The sequence below is a fragment of the Ochotona princeps genome, chromosome 2 (assembly GCF_030435755.1).
Source record: "Ochotona princeps isolate mOchPri1 chromosome 2, mOchPri1.hap1, whole genome shotgun sequence".
In the NCBI taxonomy this organism is placed as follows: domain Eukaryota; kingdom Metazoa; phylum Chordata; class Mammalia; order Lagomorpha; family Ochotonidae; genus Ochotona; species Ochotona princeps.
The window spans coordinates 6470489-6489326 of NC_080833.1; the positions used below are offsets into that span (position 1 = coordinate 6470489).

The window sequence follows — 18838 nt, forward strand, 5'->3', positions numbered from 1 at the left end:
TGCACCGATCCGAAGCCAGGAGCCAGGAACTTCCTCCAGGTCTCCCACACAGGTGCAGGGTCCCAAGGCCCTGGGTGTCCCCGACTGCCTTCCTAAGCCACAAGTGGAGCTGCTGGGATTAGAACTGGCACCCATATGGGATCCCGGCATGTTCAAGGTGAGGACTTTAGCCACAAGGCCCAAAACTTATTTATTTTTATTGGAAAAGAAGATCAGTTTTAGAGAGAGAAGACAGAGAGAAGTTGGGCCTCAGGGCTTGGGTACTGGGAGCTTCCAGCAGCATGGCATCTGCTGGGGTACCTGAGCCAGGTCGGACTCAATGCTTGGGGCTCTAGTCACACCCACTGCTGCCACAAGGTGAGTCCCGGGAGTACCTAGGTGGCCAGCGTGCCAACTGTGTTGGGCTCCACCCATTGGCCACTCAGCAACAAGCTATGGGGTCTCGGGGGTCTGGAATTACTGCCTAGGGACATCCAAGGATAAGGCCACTGTGCGTGTAGGTGAGGGATGAATCCTGAGGGACACCCAACAACAGGGCCACTGTACTTGCAGGTAAGCAAGGGGACTGAGACCTGGTGGTTTGGAGGGGTGAGACCGGAAGATCTGTATGGATCAGACTGATACACCAGCCTACATGGGAGTCCTGAGTAGGGCTTGTTAGCATGGAACATGGCTGACCACCACACACCAGCCCATGTGAAAGCCAGGATTGGGGGCCTGTCTAGCAGGGCTAGATCCAAGTACCTGACTGAGTGTTGGAACAGGAAACGGGTTACATTAATCTAGGCCATGACACCAACCAACACGTGAGAGAATCAGGTCTGAGGGGTAGATTCTGTGGGGGATAAATGGGCCCAACCCTATGGAACCACAAGTCTCGCTGGTTAGCTCAAGAGTTGGGGTGGTGATGGGCTGAGCTAGGCATGATCATGGAATTCACCAATGCTCACTGGTACTGGGGCTGGGAACAAGTGGGGCAGGTCCAGGCTGCAGCACCCATATAAGCACCCTAAAACAAGGTGTGGGGCAGGCCGGGCTGCACCAACTCATACAAAGGCTGGGATGGATGGGGCAGGCCATGCCAGTTAAGGGCCTAGCACCTGCTGGTGCATGTGAGATCTGGTTCAGGGGGTGGGCCAAATGGTGGAACCTGGAAAACTCCCCTAGTGGGTCAGAGCTCCCTCTGCTGAGCATGTGGTCCAGAACTAGGGGTTGGGCAAGCTGGGCAAGGTAGCCTCATCCATTGGCAGTTGTGTGGGCTGGTTTTGGAAGGGAGTGAACCAGGCAGGGCCGAGCAAACCTTAGCCAACTTGGGAGTGCAGAAACCAGGATGAAGTGCCGGTCATGCGAGGCTAGGGTATCACACCTACTGGTTTACATGAGCCAGGGATGGGAGCAGACTGAGCAGGGCCAGGTTGCAGCACCTGCCAGTGAGAACGAGGGCTGGGTCAGGCCAGGTTGCAGCATCTGAAGACAAAGACTAAGACAGATGAGGGGCTATGCCAGGCTGGGTCAGAGCAAACCATGGCATGCATGAAACCTGTGCATGGGAACAGGCCTGGTGGGGAAGCAAAGGGGACGCCCTGGCTGGGGTGTAATTCCCATTGGTGAGTGCGAGGGCCAGGGTGGGGGCTACAGTCTGGTCTGGATATGGCTGCAGGGTCCCTCAGCATGGGTGTGGGCTTGGTCTGGGATGTGCCAGACTGGGCTAGTCTCCAGCACCCACTGTGAGCATGAGAACCAGGGTGGGTGTAGGCTAGGCTAGGCTAGGTCTCTGCCCTTGCTGAGCCATACATGAGCCGTGTCTGGGTGTGGACCAGGCTTGGCTGGGCTGTAGCGCCCAACAATAAGAACTGGAATGAGTGAGGACCAGTCAGGAAAGGCCATTGTACCTGCTAGGACAGGAGGTGGACTAAGTAGGGCTGGCCCATGGACCCACCGGTGTGCGCAAGATCTGGCATTGGGAGAGGTTCTGATGGGGAAGCTTGGGTAACTCCTCTGTCAGGACACACTCCCTGCAGGTGAGTGCAAGAACCAAGACGGGGAGCAGCCCAGACCAGGTCAAAATATGGTACCCACTGGCATACAACTGGCGCAGGTGAACATGAGAGCTGGGATGGGGGAAGACCAGGCTGGGCAGGGCCACAACATCTGATGGCCTACATGTGAGCTGGATCAGGGAAAAGCAAGGCTGGGCTGATTGTACTTCCTGGTACAAGCATAAGCCAGGGTGAGTGTGGGTGGGTTGGGCTTTGTCATAGCATCAGGTGGCAGATGCTGGCATGGGGGGCAAATCCGTTAGGCACTGGCATGGCTAGACAGATGATGGCATTCACTGGTACCAGTGTGGACTGGATAGTGGGACTGGTTGGGATGAACTGGGTTTCAATGTCCATTTATCGACATGTACGAGAGCAGAATGGGATGTGGGACAGACTGGACCAATCAGTTGTTCCTATTGGTAAACATGGGAACCAGGGAAGGGGGCAGGTCTGGTGGGAGTTATTGCAGGTTGCTCTGACCAGGCTGCAGCTCCCACCGGTTTGCATGGATGCCGAGTATGTGGTGGGCAGGATCAGGCTGGACTGCAACACCCATTGGTTTGCATAAAACATGGGGCTGGAGACAGAACTGACCCGCAATTGCAACTACCAGTGTGTGCGTAGACTGATTTGGATAATGGACCGTGCCAGACCCTGTATTGGCAAACACACATAAGAATCATGTCTGGGATGACCTCAGACGAAGTTTCTTACCAACTGAAATGCTGGACTCAGAACGCCGACCATGGAGAGAATTGCAGGTTCCATGGTCTGACTGTGGAGTGCGTGTGTCTGAGCTGGGCCTCCTCAGAGGCTCAGATGGAACACTGGACAGCATATCCAAATGCACACGGAGGACATGGCAGTACATTGCAGCCTCCAGAGGATACCTGGTACCGGGGCAGAGGACAGAGGACAGAGGACAGAGGACAGAACAAATTGATCACCTATCCCAGCCAAGCGTTGGCAGTGAATGTCTGGGCAGATGGAGACTCTAAGGTGGACTACGTCAGCCAGGGGATTCTGGGGGGATTTCATCATGATTGGAGTGGAAGGATCGACAGTAATTCAGGACTATTTAACTATCAAAACCTATTGAGAACTTCATGGCCTTGTAAATTTCTATTTTTCTTCCTGTTATTGATTTTGTATTGTGGCTTTTCATTTCAGGGGATGTATGGTAACTGTGTAATGGAGACGATCATGTCCAGATGTGAGAATACAGTGCAGTGTGCACCTGTACTTCCAGATCAAAGATGGACTCTCAATGAAACAGTTAACTACATTTTGACAATGGGCTGGACTCTCTCCCATTGTCCATGCCCGCAATGATGGACATGACTGTTTATGAAGAACAATACTATAGTAATAATATAGGGGAACTCAGTGGGGGGGAACTTGGGTTCAGGTAGGGGAAATTCGAAGGCCTATGGAACTGTATCATAAAATAATAATAATAATAATAATAATAATAAAAAGATTACAGGAAGAAAGATCTTCCATCTGTTGGTTCACTCCCCAAATGGTCACAATGGCCAGAGCTGAGCCGATCCGAAGCTAGGAGCCAGGAGCTTGTTCTGGGTCTCCCACGTGGGTGCAGGGTCCCAAGGCTTTGGGCCGTCCTCCACTGCTTTCCTAGGCCACAAGCAGGGAGCTGGAAGGGAAGTGGAGCAGCCGGGATATGAACCAGAACCCAGGAAGGTGCCTAAAGCATACAGCTGGGATGATGAGAGTCCCATCCTCCTCCAACTTGACTCTGAGGCCTTGCAGCCTGTGTGTCCACTCTCCTCTCTGCGGGGGGCGTGGGGGACACAGTGCTTGTTTGCTCCAGGCTGCCTGCGTTTCACAGTGAAAGCCAAGTTGCCCAGCTGTACCTGCTGTGGCTTGGTTGCTAGGAGTCCCTAAGGCCTGGTCCCCCTTTCAGTCACTGGGGTGCTGTCCTGAGATGGGATGTTTGTCGTGCTTTCTAGAACACCCCAGAATGCGTACAGGAATTACTTCCTTGTCCCCAGGAACAGGCTGGCTTACGTGATGCCCGTGGCAAGCCAGTGGGTGCCTGCGTGCAGCGTACACAGTGCAGAGACAGTCAGCTGTAGGTGCAGTCCTACACTCCCGGACATCAGGAGGACAGCGTCCTTGCTTGTGGAAATGAAGCAGGGTGTGGGCTACGCCTATGTGGGCCTCTGGCTCATCCCCAGCACTTGGGACCATCTTCTGATGGGTCACATGCTGCAGTCAGCTTGCTGCTGTGTGCTGGGCAGGTGTCTAGAGCAACGGCCACGTGGGACTCTCACATCCCGTGGGAGAGCCTGGTGCTGGGCCTGGCTACTCTGCTTCCAGTCCCACTTCCTGCTCAGGCACACCCAGGGAGGCAAAGGAGAATGGCTCAGGGACTTGAATTCCTGCCACCCACCTGGGAGACCCACTTGGAGTTCTGGGCTCTTGGCCTTGGCTTGGCCCTGGCTATTGTGCGCATCTGTGTAGTGAGCCAGTGGAGGGAGGTCGCTCTCTCTGAGTTTGCCTAGAAAGCAGAGGCAGCTTTGGGGTACACGGTCTGTGTGGGGCTGACTGGGGTGTCCTTGTGCCATCAGAGCCCTAGGAGGTTCTCGGAACTGAGTCTAACACTGAGGAATCGCCCACAGAGGCGACATGGATTCTGCAAATCAGGATTTATTGATTTATTTTAAAATGTATCTATTTGAAAGGCAGCATTACAGAGAGAGAGAGATCTTTCATCTGCTGGTTCACTCCCCAAATGGCCCCAATAACCAGGGCTGGTCCAAGGCAAAATCAGGGCCCTGGATCCCATCCAGGTCTCCCACACAGGTACAAGGACCCAAGCCCTTAGGCCATCCTCTGCTGCTTTCCTGGGTGCAAGGACCTGGATTGGGAGTGGAACTGCCGGGACTTGAACTGGTGCCCAATCACTCCATTCGTTAAGCGAGTTCATTAAGAGGAGCTGACGGGGACACCCTGAGCCAGGTAAAGTCTGCATCAAAGGTGTCAGCGGGGAGCCTCGGTCCTTGTGTGCCCCAAGTGGCCACTGCGAGAGCAAGCTGCGGGGAGATCAAGTCTGTGCCCCGAGCTGCGCCTCCTGCTGGCTCCCATGATCATCTCCTCTCAGGCTTTCCGTGGATGCCACATTTTGCTCTGGAACCTCCCAGTGTTTGTGCTGCATAATCCCCCTTTCTTTGTTAGTTTTCCTTGGATGTTACGGGACAGGAAAGAAAACTGGACTGAGACATCACTGGAGTGCTGGGTGCTTCCAATGTGTTTTCTGGTGCTGTGTGAGAGGCAGACAACCAGGGATCCCTGAGGGACACGAATGCCAAGAGAAATAGTGGTCAGTGTTCATGAACTCGGCAGGTCCCCAGCTGTGGGCAGCTGCCTGGGTTGCCTTGTATCTAGGCGAGTGTTCCACTGCTGGGAGAAAAGCAGCCAGGAGCTGGTGTGCGTTCTAGGCCTGGTTAATGCCAACTCTATTAGCTATACCAATGTGCCAGCATAGTTGCCCATTCTGGTTTTTTTTTTTTTTTTTTTTTTTAGATATGTGGGGAACGCTGCGTGCTGCCATGTGGAGCAGCTGGGACTCCAGGCCAGGACACACCACGCTGGCCCCCAGACATGCCACATGCAGCATGGTGGGCTGCAGATTACCTGAGGAAGGAGGTCTGGGGACGTGTTGGAGTGGGGGCCGCCATGGGCATGTTTGGCAGGTAAGGAATGTCTTCTGGGGGCTTCCACAGACAGGGCCACTACACTAGCAGGCAGGCGAGGGAGCTGAGACAGGGTGGCTTAGAGGGGGTAAAGCTGGGTCAGGCCAAGGCATCTGCCCGTGTGGGAGAGCTGGGCTGGGCAAGTAGCCTTGCCTCTCGTTTTCCGGCACACACAAAAGCTGGGGCTGTGAGGCATGCCTGACTGGGCTAGGACACAGTATCTGCCCACGGGTGTGGGTGTTAGGATGAGGGCCATGTGAGGCTGAGCTGCAGTACGTATCAGAATGTGAGATAACTGGATCTGGGGGAGGATTTTTTTTTTCTGTCCCATTAGTCAGAATTTTTTTTTTTTAATGGTTGAATTCTTTAGCGGGCAGATTTTTTTTTTTAAGATTTATTTATTTTATTGGAAAGGCGGATATACACAGAGGAGGAGAGACAGCGAGGGAGATCTTCCATCTGATGATTCACTCCCCAAGTGGTCACAATGGCCAGTGCTGTGCCGATCCGAAACCAGGAGCCAGGAGCTTCTTCCATGTCTCCCACATGGGGTGCAGGGTCCCAAGGCTTTGGGCCGTCCTCCACTGCTTTCCCAGGTCACAAGTAGGGAGCTGGATGGGAAGTGGAGCTGCTGGGATTAGAACCGGCACCCATATGGGATCCTGGCGTGCTCAAAGAGAGGACCTTAACCAGTACGCTATCGCATCGGGTCCTGGGGGCAGATTCTATAGGGGATTTGAGCATACCTCTGTGGGACTGCCACACTTGCCAACTTACACTACAGCTGGAGGTGGTGATGGGCAGAGCCAGGCTGGACTGTAGAACTCACTGACATTTGTGGAAGCCAGGGCTGGACTCAAACCCCAGCCACATGGAAAATCTTAAGATTTTCCTTGGAGTGCATATGTCAGGACTGGGCCTCCTCAGTTGCTGATGCCTGTGCAGTGGACAGCATGTCCAGGTGCACACGGGGGACATGGCAGCCAGCTCATCTAAGCCAGCAGGGGGGTGTTGACTTCTTCTTCAGAGGATGGAAAGCAGAACAGGTTGGACAATTCCCCTGGCTGAGCTTTGCAGCAGGTGTCTGGGTCTGTGGATGCACTAAGAGGGGCTTGGTCGGCCGGTAGACATTGGAAAGATGTTCCCATTCCTGGAGCAATAAAACCACTCAAGTAACACCCTTGTAATACTTTCCCACGTGGGGGTCTCTAAGGTGTCATCAAATGACTGTCCCCTATCCCTGGTTGCTGATGAAGTGACAAGGCGTGGGCTCCTCTTATCCTCAAGCAGAAACCAGAAAACAAACAAACAAATAAACCTGAAACATGTCCCACCCACCTTCTACCTTGACCTGACCTTCTCCACCCTAACTACAGGCCCACATGGGCATACATCCCTCTCAACTATGTAAATAATATTAAAAATAAGTTACACAGCAGGAAAGGAAAGCAGGGACACGAGGGGCCAGTGTTGCAGCACAGCTGGGGCAGCCACTGCCTGGAATGCCTGCATCCCACAGGAGAGCACTAGTTTGTGGCCTGGCTGCTCCACTCCATTCCAGCCCCCTGCTGATGGTCTTGGAAAGCAGTCGAGGTTGGCCCAAAGCCTTGGGACCCTGCACCCATGAGGGAGAACCGGAAGAAGCTCCTGGCTTCAGATTGCTCAACTCTGGCCACTGTGGCAATTTGTGGAGTGAACCAGCGGATGGGAAGTCTCTTTCTCTGTCTCCTTTTATCTGTAAATCTGCTTTTCAAATAATAAATAAACAAATAAAAAGAAAGAGGGTCTGGCACAATGTCTCAATTTGCTAATCTTCCCCTTGCAGGTGCCAGCATTTCATACGGGCACCAGTTCCTGTCCTGGCTGCTTTACTTTCAGTCCAGCTCCCTGTTCATGGCCTGGGAAAGCAGAGGACGATGGCTCAAGTCCTTGTGCCGCTGCACCCCCGTGGAGACCTGGAAGAAGTTTCTGGCTCCTGGCTTTGGATCAACACTGATCTTTGAGGCCATCTGGGGAGTGATCCGGCAGATGGAGGATCTCTCTGCCTCTTCGTCTGTATAACTGCCTTTTTTTTTTTTTTAACTCTGCTATTTTCCTTTTATTTTTAATATTGTTTACAAAGCTGAGAGGGATGCCCATCCATGTGGCACTTTGCATGTACCAGCTGGTGTTCCGGCTGGTCCTGCTCAGCCTCCACTCAGCCCCAGTTCCCGGGAGTGTTAGGCTCTGCCCGTCACCACCCCTGGTTCGTGCTAACCAGGGGGTGCTGCTGTCCCACAGAGCTGAGCCCCAAGTTCCCTAGAGAATCTGTCCCCACATCCAGTTCTCTCACATTTGGTTGGGTGCTGTGGCCCAGCCTGACGTGGCCCACCCCCTGATCTGACACCTGTGGGTCGGTACTGTGGCCTAGCTAGTCAGGCTTGCCTCCCAACCCCAGCAATTGTGAGTGCCAGCAGGCAGCGGGCGATGGGTGATGCCCAGGCAGGGTGCCTGGCATGCCCGCCAGTTCTCCCCTCCCAACCACTCCATCTCAGCTCCCTTGCCAACCTGCGAGTGTAGTGGCCGGGTCCATGAAAGCTCCATGACGTCATTTCTCCCTGTCAAACATGCCCTGGCTGCTCTCACTCTAGCACATCCCCAGACCCCAGGCAATCTGCAGTGGCCCTGCCTGGCACTGGGCTGGCATGTCCTGACCCAGCATTCTTGCCTTCCCCACTTATCTTTAAAAAAAAAAAAAGATAGGCAACTATGCTGGCACACTGGTATCGTTCTATAAGCAACAGACTTGGCATTAACCAGGCCCAGAATGCCTGCCCAGCAGTGGAACACTTGCCTAGGTACAATGCAACCTAGGCAGCTGCCTATGGCTATGGAATTCTGCTTTTCAAATAAACAAACAACATCTTAAATATAAAACAAGGGCCTGGCACAATGGCTCAACTGGCTAATCCTCCCCCTTCAAGTGCCACGATCCCATATGGAACCAGTTCGTTTCTTGGCTGCTCCACTTCCCATCCAGCTCCCTGTTTGTGGCCTGGGAAAACAATGGAGGATGGCCCAAGGCCTTGGGACCCTGCACCCATGTGGGAGACATGGAAGAAGCTTCTGGCTCCTGGCTTCGAATAGGCTCAGCTCTGGCCTATGTGGCCATTTGGGAAGTGGGCCAGCAGACAGAGGACCTTTCTATGCCTTTCCTTCACTCCATAAATCTGATCTGCTTTTTCAATAAAAATAAGTAAATCTTTTAAAAAAATAATCACGGGTCCAGCGCAATAGCGTAGTGGTTAAGGTCCTCGCCTTTCACACCTAGGATCCCATATGGGCGCCGGTTCTAATCCCAGCAGCCTTGTTTCCCATCCAGCTCCCTCCTTGTGGCCTGGGAAGGCAGTCAAGGACAGCCCAAAGCTTTGGGACCCTGCACACGCGTGGGAGACCTGGAGGAAGCTCCTGGCTCCTGGCTTCGGATTGGCTCAGCTCCAGCCATTGCGGCTGCTTGGGGAGTGAATCTTCGGATGGAAGATCTTCCTCTCTGTCTCTCCTCCTCTCTGTATATCTGACATTGCATAAAAATAATCTTTAAAAAAAAAAAGAAAAAATACTCACTTGGGATGCTGACATCGCACGTGGGAGTGCTGGTTCTAACCCTTGGCTGCTCTGCTTCCAGTCCAGCTTCCTGCTGACGTGCCTGGGAAGCAGGGGCTGATGGTCCATGTGCTCAGGCCCCTGCCACCGTCACGGGAATTCTTGGCATGGCCCAGCCCTAGCTCTTGTGACATTTTGGGAAATGAACCGGTAGATGAAAGATCTCTCCCTCTGTGAGTCACTATTCTTTTTTTAAATTTTATTTATTTTTATTGGAAAGGCAGATCAGATTTATGGAGAGTAGATAAAAATCTTCCATCTGCTGGTCTGCTCCCCAAATAACACGATGGCTGCAGCTGAGCCAATCTGAAGCCAAGAGCAAGAGGCTTCTTCTGGGTCTCGCATGCAGCTTTGAGCTGTTGTCTACAGCTTTCCCAGGCCAAAGCAGGGAGCTGGAAGGGAAGTGGAGCAGCCGGAACATGAACCAGTGTCCATATGGGATCAGCCACTAGGCTACTGCGCCAGGCCTTGTTCCTTTCAAGTAAATTAATAACAATAAAAACAACTGTAGCAGGGATCAGCCTGGCTTGACCGTGGCTGCAAGTGCCATGTGGTCCGCAGAATCATGAAGACGACTAGCTCCTATTGCATGCCTACAAGGCGGCCTCTTAACTGAGGGCTCTTTTCTAGAAGAATCCAGATGCATTCCAACCAGTCCCAGCCTCTGGACATGGAGCCCCCAGGGAGTTCTGGTCCATGTAGCCCTGGATTTCTCCTGTCATCAGTGCTGGTCCTTGTACTGCCAGTTCTTCAGTGTAGCATTTAGGGACAGGCACGAGGGTGAGCAGGTCACAGTCGGCACATGCTCTCCCTCTGGACCTGTGGGCCCCATGCAACACTCTGACGGCGCATGTCATGTTTGCACCCACATCACAAGATGCTCTTCCCCGCTTGATTATGGGAGTTCCTGGGGGGAGCCCAGCTGGCCTGAATGGAATACAGGGGCCCAGTGGGGTTTAATCAGCTGCTGGTAGGGCAGCAGCAGATTAGGGCTAGCCCCTGGGCACCGCCTCACCAAGTGCACAGGCAGGTGCCCCTGAGGACCAAGCGCAGGAAGCGCCAGTGGGCTGGCTCAATTGGCCATAAGGTGGCCACAGAAGCTGAGGCCCCTGCAGTCAGGAGGGAGCTGGCTGTTGGCTCAGAGCCCAAGATGCGTCCATCCCACACTGGAGTCTGATCCCTGGTTCTGGACTCCACTTCCTGCCAACGCAGTCCCTGGGAAGTAGTGGTGACAGCTCCAGGGGCTGGGCTCCTGTCAGCCGTGACACCTAGACTGGGCTGGACTCCTGGTTCCCGGCTTCTCTGCCCATTGTGGGCATGCGGAGTGACACCAGATGGAGCTCTTTCTGTCCTTGCTGGTGAGCATACAGAATCCCTGGGCTTCGTGCAATGGCTCAGTGGCTAAATCCTCGTCCTGCACGCGCCAGGATTCCGTATGGATGCTGCTTCTCCACTTCCCATCCAACTCCTTTAGTCTGAGTAAGCAGCAGAGAATGGCTCAAAGCCTTGGGACCCAGGAATTGTTCCTGGCTTGATTGGCTCAGCTCCGGCCGTAGCGGCCATTTTGGGAGTGAACCAGCCCACAGAGGATGTTCTGTCTCTCTCTTTCCGTAAATTTGCCTTTCCAATACAGTGAATCCCAAGATCTGGTGAACATGAACAGCCAAGGCAGACGAGACCTAGATGCCAGCCAGGGAGGGGTGGTGTATAGCTAGGTGGTTGCATTCCTGCCGGGACACCTGCATCCCACCTTGGAATGCCTGGCCCAGTTGTGGCTCTGCCTGACTCCTGCCAATGTGCGCTCTCGGAGGTAGCAGGTGATGGCTGGGTGGGGGCTGCCATCCACCTGGGGCATCTGCATTGAGTTCCAGATCCCCAGCTTTAGCCTGACCCAGCTCCAGCTCTTCAGTACGGGGCTCCAAGGACTCGGGACATCCTCCACTATTTTCCAGGCCTTAAGTAGGGAGTGGCGTGCAAGTAGAGCAGCAGCGATACAAACTGGCACTCAAATGGGATGCTGGTGTCTAGGTGCAGACTTGGGCTGCTAGGGCCCTCTAAGCATTTTTAGATATTGCAGAAGGTGGCAGGGTGGCACGGTACCCTAGTGGCTAATGTCCTCGCCTTGCACACGCTGGGATCCCATATGGGCACCGGTTCTAATCCCCACAGCCCCACTTCCCAGCTTGTGGTCTGGGAAAGCAGTCAAGGACGGCCCAAAGCCCAAAGCCTTGGGACCCTACAACCCCCATGGGAGACCTAGGAGCTCCTGATTGGCTTAGCCCCAGCACCTGTGGCCACTTGGGGAGTGAATCAACGGACAGATCTTCCTCTGACTTCCCAGTAAAAATAATCTTAAAAAATTGCATGGGAAATAACCACACACGAGCAGGAACAGCACAAAGCAAGGTGTGGGGGTCCCCATGTCCTCCATTTGGGGTACTTCAGTTGGACCCCTCACAAAACTCCTTCCCAGGGGTGCGTGTGTGGGGCAGGGAGAACCAGCTTTGAGAACCCATCCTGCAACCACCTGGGGTGGCACCCCAAGCCCTGTCTTCACATTAACCCAGGTGTCCTCAGGAGGATCTCATGGCAACAAGGCACCTGGGTCAAGAAACCCATTTCCAGCAACTGTGGCAGGCAGATCCTGGGGAGAGCCAAGCTGTGCATTTTGGCACAGGAGGTAAATGACCTGTTAGAGGCAGGCAGCTGCGAGCTTCCTTCTGATAAGTGCATGGAGCTAGCAGTCGTTAAGCTGGGGCCACCGTGGTTAGTTTGGACAAGCCTTTGTAGCGAGGATCAGGCCAGTGTGGTTCTCATGGGCGACTGCCTGGGCCTGCGGTTCTCAGATTTGTGGCACCCGGGCCATGTCCTCACAAGCTGCTACAGCCAAGTGGCTGGGGCTGTGCCCTGCCCGTGTCCCACCCCAATGTGAGGCTCAGGGTTGCCACAGTGCACACACTCAAGGGGGCAGGCAGGTGCAGTGGGCGGCAATGAGAGCTGGGAAATAGTTTACACTGTGCCATGCAGACTTCTGGCGGATGAGTCAGGGCTATGGAGATACAAGCTGATTGGCTCCATGTCTTAACTAGAACTCTGAGGTGGGGCTCTGGGCTCTCAAGCTTCCTTGTAGCTCTCCCTGCCTGGGGCTTGGCTGGTAGAGTGGACATCCCCATTGGGACCTCAGGGATGCAGCTGCTCCAGGTAGGGTGGGGCTGAGTACACAGCTATAGGCAGCCCTGGGTATGCCACCTCCTTTTTGTGTGGGCTGATAGGTGTGGTCCAGCCCCCTCCTGCTTGGGCTTGCATTCCGTCCAGCTCTGGTCAACCTGCCCTTGACTGCCAGAGGTGGGAGCCTGCAGTGGCATGGCTCCCAGCCCCACAGGATCGTTGGAGGTAAGAGTGTGGACTGGAGGGTCCGGCGGCATGGCCTAGCGGCTAAAGTCCTCGCCTTGAAAGCGAGGATCCCATATGGGCGCTGGTTCTAATCCCGGCAGCTCCACTTCCCATCCAGCTCCCTGCTTGTGGCCTGGGAAAGCAGCTGAGGACAGCCCAAAGCTTTGGGACCCTGCACCCGCGTGGGAAACCCAGAGGAGGTTCCAGGTTCCCGGCTTCGGATCGGCGCGCATCGGCCCGTTGCGGCTCACTTGGGGAGTGAATCATCGGATGGAAGATCTTCCTCTCTGTATATCTGACTGTAATAAAATGAATAAATCTTCAAAAAAAAAAAAAAAAGAAAAAAAAAAGTGTGGACTGGAAATTGGTTTAAGGTTAGACCATTCTGGAGCCAGAGAGGTGCGGGCATAGGCTTGAGGGGTGGCAAAGCTGGACTCTGGCTCCCTGTCCAGTCCTTGTTTTCTCAGACGTCCCAGCCAGGGATCTAAGGGTAAGAAGGGGCAGGGGAACAGTGGCAACACCCCTAAGCCGCCAAGGCTGGTCCCTCCTCTGCTCAGGCCAGGGAAGGGACAGGTAGCAGGCACTTCACCCCTGGCCCCTCAAGGCCTCTCCCCTCGGTTCCTGGGCAGGCAGGCTGGCACCAGCGGCCCTGCAGGGAAGTTCAGCACCTTGGAGAGGGGACAGGCCTGGGTGCCCAAAACTCCCTGCTGGGGCCACAGGCAGCGGTAGGATGCACTTCTCAGCACATGGTGGTGGGGCTCCCAGCACTCTGCCTGCAGTGCGTACAGGCAGGATCTGAAGTCCAGGGGTCAGTTGTGTGGCCTGCACCATGCTGAGCTCCTGACGCACTGCACTAAATGCCTGACCAGGCCCTGCCGCCTTGTGCAGGGGTCACGTCTAGTCCCGAGCGGTCCCCATCCCCCTGCAAGCCCTCAGAGCAGCCCCCCAAGAAACGAGGCGCCACCAGATCCCGTCCACCCCTCAGTCTGGATCTCAGGCCATGGGCGTTGGAAGACACAGGACTCGTGGTTTTGCTATAAATACTCGTGCTTGGTGGGGGTACCAGAAGGCAGAGGTGGTGCTGTACACAGCTGGCGAGGCTTGCATGGACACACACCCAGAGCCCACCCACCCAACAGAGCTGGCTGGGCAGCACTTGGTGAGTGGGTGAGACCGGGAAGGGCGAGGCCCAGGGCTGGCGGGCTCAGGCACCCTGAAGGCTCTGGGTCCGAGGTCCTGGGGGTCTGGAGAGAAGCACCTGGGATCAGCTGATGTCATTCAGGGCCTGGTTGGGGAGGGGACATGAGGTCAGGCAGGAGGATGCCACGGGGGGTTGTGTGTGCTGCAGGATACATGGTGGGCAGGGGAACTTGGTATCCCACAGCTGCCCCGTGAGTCACTGACCTTGCGGGCAAACTCGGGCAGCACGAAGGCGGCGCGATGTACGTCCGAGTTGTAGTACTTAAGCTGCATCTGCTCCACCTGCTTCTGCGTTAGCTGCTGCACGGGCTCCGCGAAGTTGGTGCTCTGGGGGTCAGGAAATGGAGCGGGGCATCAGGGGCAGGCTCCTGGGCCCACCTGTGACCGCTTCCCCGCCCACTCTGCTGCTCACCGGGTTCTTGCTGCACAGCATGAAGCCGATCTGCCCGCCAGGGTAGGTGGGGATGGTACAATAGGCGTAACCCACCACAGGGAAGAGTGCCTTGCAGAACTGCCGCATCTGCTTGATTAGGTCCAAGTGCAGCCACTGGCACTCCCCTAGGGGACGACCAGGGTAGAGTAAGTGGCAGGCCAGCCGGCAGGCAGGGGGCCCTACCTCCTTCTGCCCATCCTGTCCCCAGACTCACCCTGGCAACAGAGTACACCATCCTCCTTGAGTGCTGTCTTCATGAGCTGGTAGTAGGACTCTTTGAAGAGGCTCTCAGCAGGGCCTGCAGGGTCACAGAGGGATGAGTTACCCCTGCCCCACCTCGCAGACCCCCACAGCTGTTTCAGTCCCATTCCTGGGACACTCCCATCAGAACAGCAGCACACACAGGCCTCGATCCCACCCCAGTGCTGGTCAGTTAGGGCACAAGAGGGGCTCCAGGGCAGGGGCCAAGGCCACTGTCCCCAGGCACCTTAGCTCAGCTGGGCCAACACCACAGACTGCTCCTGGGCCCCAGTGTGGCACCCCTCCTTCCTCCGCCTCGGCTCACCCATCGGATCCGAAGAGTCGGTGATGATGACATCGAAGGCATCCTGGTTTTGCTTCATGAACTCGAAGCCGTCACCCACGTGGAGGGTCAGCTTTGGGCTGGAGTAGCCAACGGCCATCCCTGGCAGGAATTTCTTAGAGACGTGAATGACATCCTGGATAGGGGGATGGGAGGGACCAGGTTGGGCTGTTGGGTCAGGTGCGGCTCCTTGGCTCAACCTCTCACAGCTGGTCACTGTGAGTCGCCCTGCCCTCGCTCTACATCTGAGAAATGGGGAAAACCTTGGCCCCACACGGGGGTGGGAGGGCTCCTACCTGCTGTTCTGTCTCCCACCATCCCTGTCTCATCTACTCAGACCCACTGGTTTCCCCTGAGCAGGGTCTCCCACATCAGAGGGGACCCCCCTCCTGCACACAGCCAGCTGCTTTTCAGGCCTCAGCTCAGACTTCTGCCTGGCCAGAACTGCCCTCCTGCACTCTCCTTTACGCCCAAACCCTACCTTGCATGATCCCCCATAACCAGAACAGAAGTTCCGGAGGGGCAGGGGCCTCGGCCAGCAGCAGATGCTACCGCACTGGCAGACATGATGGCGGCTAACCGGGCTTGGGCGCTGGCCCAGGGCTGACCCGAAAGCCAGCTCTTACCGGACAGGCACAGCTGCTCACTTCCCGCCCAGCTATCCTAAGGAATTCTGCCCACATCTGCTCTCCAGATGAGGAAACCGGCTTGGGGCAGCCCGCACCCACGCACCTCGTCAATCTCGCACTGGACCACCGACTCCACGGAGGGGTGCTTTACTACCTCGCGCAGGACGCCTCCGTCTCCTCCCCCAATGATCAGCACCTGCAGGAAGGGGGTGGGCGAATCAGGGAGCAGCGTTCCAGGGCCACCTGGCTTGGAGCATCCCCCCTGGGCGAGGCGACCCGTACCTTCCGCGGCCTGGGATGGCTGCAGAGGGGCAGGTTGGCGATCATCTCCTGGTAGGAGAACTCGTCCCTCTCCGTGCACTGGATGACGCCATCCAACACCAGCACATTGCCGTAGGTCTTACTGCAGGCGGTGGAGTGACAGTCTGGGGCTTGGGTTCGGGCCCAAGGCAGAGCACCCTCCAAAGTCCCGCCCGCCCCGCTGGGGACCCCAGAGACGGGCGGTGGAGCGACACGTGGCGAGGACAGATGGGCGGGCGAGCCGGGGGCCGCGGAACCCCTGGGTCGGCCGGGTTCTGACGCGTCCTGGGACTGACACGTGGAGCGCGCGCTCCTGCAGCCCCCGCCCTGCCAGAGACGCCGGGATGAGGGCTGGGGAGGGCGCCGCGGCAGGGGCCGGCCTAGTTGGCGACAACTTCTCTGACAGTTTGGCGGAGCGGGAGGCGGCAGGGCGAGTGGGGCCTGGGGTCCGGCCTGCCGAAGCGGCGGTCTGGGTCGCGCCCCGGCAGCAGCAGGCCTGGAGGGCCGAGGGTTGGAGGGGGTTCCCGGGGCGGCCGGCGAGGTACCTGCGGAAGACAAGGATGTCCTGGTAGCGCGAGCGCTGGTGGTGGAGCAGCTGTTCCACCTGCAGTGACAAGGCCTGGCCCGGCCACAGGCTGCACGTCTCGCGGAACCAGCCCTCGCGGATGGCGTCGGGGCCTGGGGCTGCGGGGCGGTCGGGGCCGGGCTCCATAGCTGGCGGGCGGGCGGCGCGGGGCGGCGGACCCGGGACTACAGGCCGCGCCGAGCCGCTGCACAACGGGACCAGCTCCGCCCGCCGCCCGGCCGCAACCTAACTCGGAGGCGGGACCCGGTCTGCCGGCGGGGTGGAGGCGGACCGGGTCCCGCCAATGGCGAGGCGGGAGCGGCGCGCGGCACGCCGGCGGCGCGCCCTGGCCGGGTGCTCATTGGTCGCTGGTGCGCCGCGCGGCGCCGAGTGGCCAGGGCGCGCTGTCCGTCAGTTGCAGCAGGGTAGTGAGGCCCGCTCCCGGGGCCACGTGGGGCCGGCCCGGTTCCGGGGTCGATTGGGCCGGCGGCTTTGGTTCGGGGTTCCCTCACTTTTCTCCAGCGCCTGACAGTGCGCTCCTGTTTGCTTTTGGGGGGCGGGAGAGGCCGAGCGGGGGAACCGGGCGACCCGGGAGAGGGGAGGAGCTGACGTCTCGGGCTTGGGGCGATGTGGGGCGCCGGGACGTGGGTTCAGCCTCTGGCCACGTTGGAGTGCGCGGCCGTGTCACTGGGGGGTAGAATGTATCCCCCGCCACATCCCCACGTTGCTCCCGGCTGGACCTGAGTGGATTTCCCTATGGATTCTGAGCCACGAGCGTCTGGGTGCTCCTTTTTTTTTTTTTTTTTTCTTGAACGAGTTTCTAAATTTACCAGCGGTGTCCAGGAAGAGGACCAACACATGAATATTCAGTATCAGAAAAGACTGGCATGCCGTTTTTTATTTTTTGACAACCTGGGTCCTGCTCTTTGAAGGGTGGGCGGGAAGGTGCTTTCTGTTTTTAAGAAAATGTCAAGGAACTTCTCAGAATCACATTAAGCATGCTAATTGCCAAATATTAAATGCTAATTGCTATGTACGCAGACTGAATGCCAAGGAAGGCAGATGAACCTGGGCGAAGCTCCTGTGACATGTCAAGGATGTTCTTTTGACGTCTTCCAGTCTCCACCTGGAAGTGGGGGCAAGACCCTGTTTGGCAGCACTCCCTCCCTCCTCCAGAAGTCGCTCCAGGCTGGCCAGCCATGTTGATGGAGAGCTTCGTACAGGTGTTGATAAAAACCCAGCACGCTGCTATGCAGCAGCAGGTCACGGATATCAGGTGGACGGCATGGAGTCAGCCAGGGTCTCAGGTGGACGGCATGCAGTCAGCCAGGCTCCTGCCTGGGTCCTGCCCTACAGTTTGCTCCTGCCTGGGTCCAGGTACAGGCTCCTGCCTGGGTCCTGCCCTGCAGTTTGCTCCTGCCTGGGTCCAGGTACAGGCTCCTGCCTGGGTCCAGCCCTGCAGTTTGCTCCTGCCTGGGTCCAGGTACAGGCTCCTGCCTGGGTCCAGCCCTGCAGTTTGCTCCTGCCTGGGTCCAGGTACAGGCTCCTACCTGGGTCCAGCCCTGCAGTCCGCTCCTGCCCCCCTGCCCTCTCTGCAGGGTGTGTGCCTGGCTCTGGACAGGCACACCTCAGGGTACGTAGGGGCTGGGGTGGAGGATCAAGTTCACTCCATCCCTCCTACGGCTTCTGCTGTTGTCCACACCAAGTGACAAAGAGTGACATCGCTGCCTGCTTCCGGTGGTCCTGTAGGCGAAAATGTGCCCTGGTCTCTAGCAAAGACAGCAGACCTTGAGGCTGGAGTTCACAGGAGGCGCTCAAACAAGGTCCTGAACTAGTTACAGGCCAAGTGCTCCATGCACTGTAGCAGGAGCCCAGGTGCCGTGTGACTGCAAGGATGGTGAATCTGGGTTCAGACTGAACTGTGGAGTCGGCTGTCGGCTGAGCTGACCACCCCATCCTCCTCGAACGGCCGGGAGCTCAGCGGGGGGGGGGCGGGCAGGGGGCCCGACGGGGGCTGCAGTCCTAGATGAGGGGCTGCTACGTGGTGTCTCTGTCACAACCCTGAGCCTTTCTGCTCCCACGTTCTTGGGGTTCTGGCCTCTGGCCATCATCTCCCAGAGCTGGAGTCAGTGGGCAACTGCTGACAGGCACAGATACCCAGAAGTGTCTAGGGGTGTCCAGGGCCCTGTCCTCCGTGGCCCTTTTGCAGCAATGCTGTCGGTGGTCAGAGCTCTGGCTGTACCAAGCTTCCAAAGGTGGCTAAACTTTTGACTTCTGCCAACTTTTTCTTGTGAAAAGTGGAATATCGACAAAGCCCTCAAAATCCTATTGTTTG

At 56.7% G+C, this 18838-nt stretch overlaps 1 protein-coding gene across 1 annotated transcript; it reads right to left on the minus strand.

Moving 5' to 3' along the window:
• Positions 1-13816: 13816 nt before the first annotated feature.
• Positions 13817-16754, minus strand: SRM (spermidine synthase). Its single transcript, XM_012930012.2, has 8 exons — positions 16484-16754; positions 15921-16041; positions 15742-15834; positions 14992-15145; positions 14641-14724; positions 14406-14551; positions 14198-14320; positions 13817-14078 (listed from the first exon to the last, which is right to left on the minus strand). Exons 1-8 carry the CDS (start codon positions 16648-16650, stop codon positions 14058-14060), a joined length of 909 nt encoding a protein of 302 aa, XP_012785466.2. The 5' UTR covers positions 16651-16754; the 3' UTR covers positions 13817-14057.
• Positions 16755-18838: the final 2084 nt, after the last annotated feature.

What these genes read in the sequence shown, in the direction of transcription:
- SRM (XM_012930012.2), bottom strand. Translation starts at nt 16,650, where the DNA reads ATGGAGCCCGGCCCCGACCGCCCCGCAGCCCCAGGCCCCGACGCCATC. An exon ending in TCCAGTGCGAGATTGACGAG is followed by an intron (nt 15,146 to 15,741) that starts GTGCGTGGGTGC and finishes CCCCCTATCCAG; the next exon opens with GATGTCATTCACGTCTCTAA. An exon ending in TGCCCGAGTTTGCCCGCAAG is followed by an intron (nt 14,079 to 14,197) that starts GTCAGTGACTCA and finishes CTCCCCAACCAG; the next exon opens with GCCCTGAATGACATCAGCTG.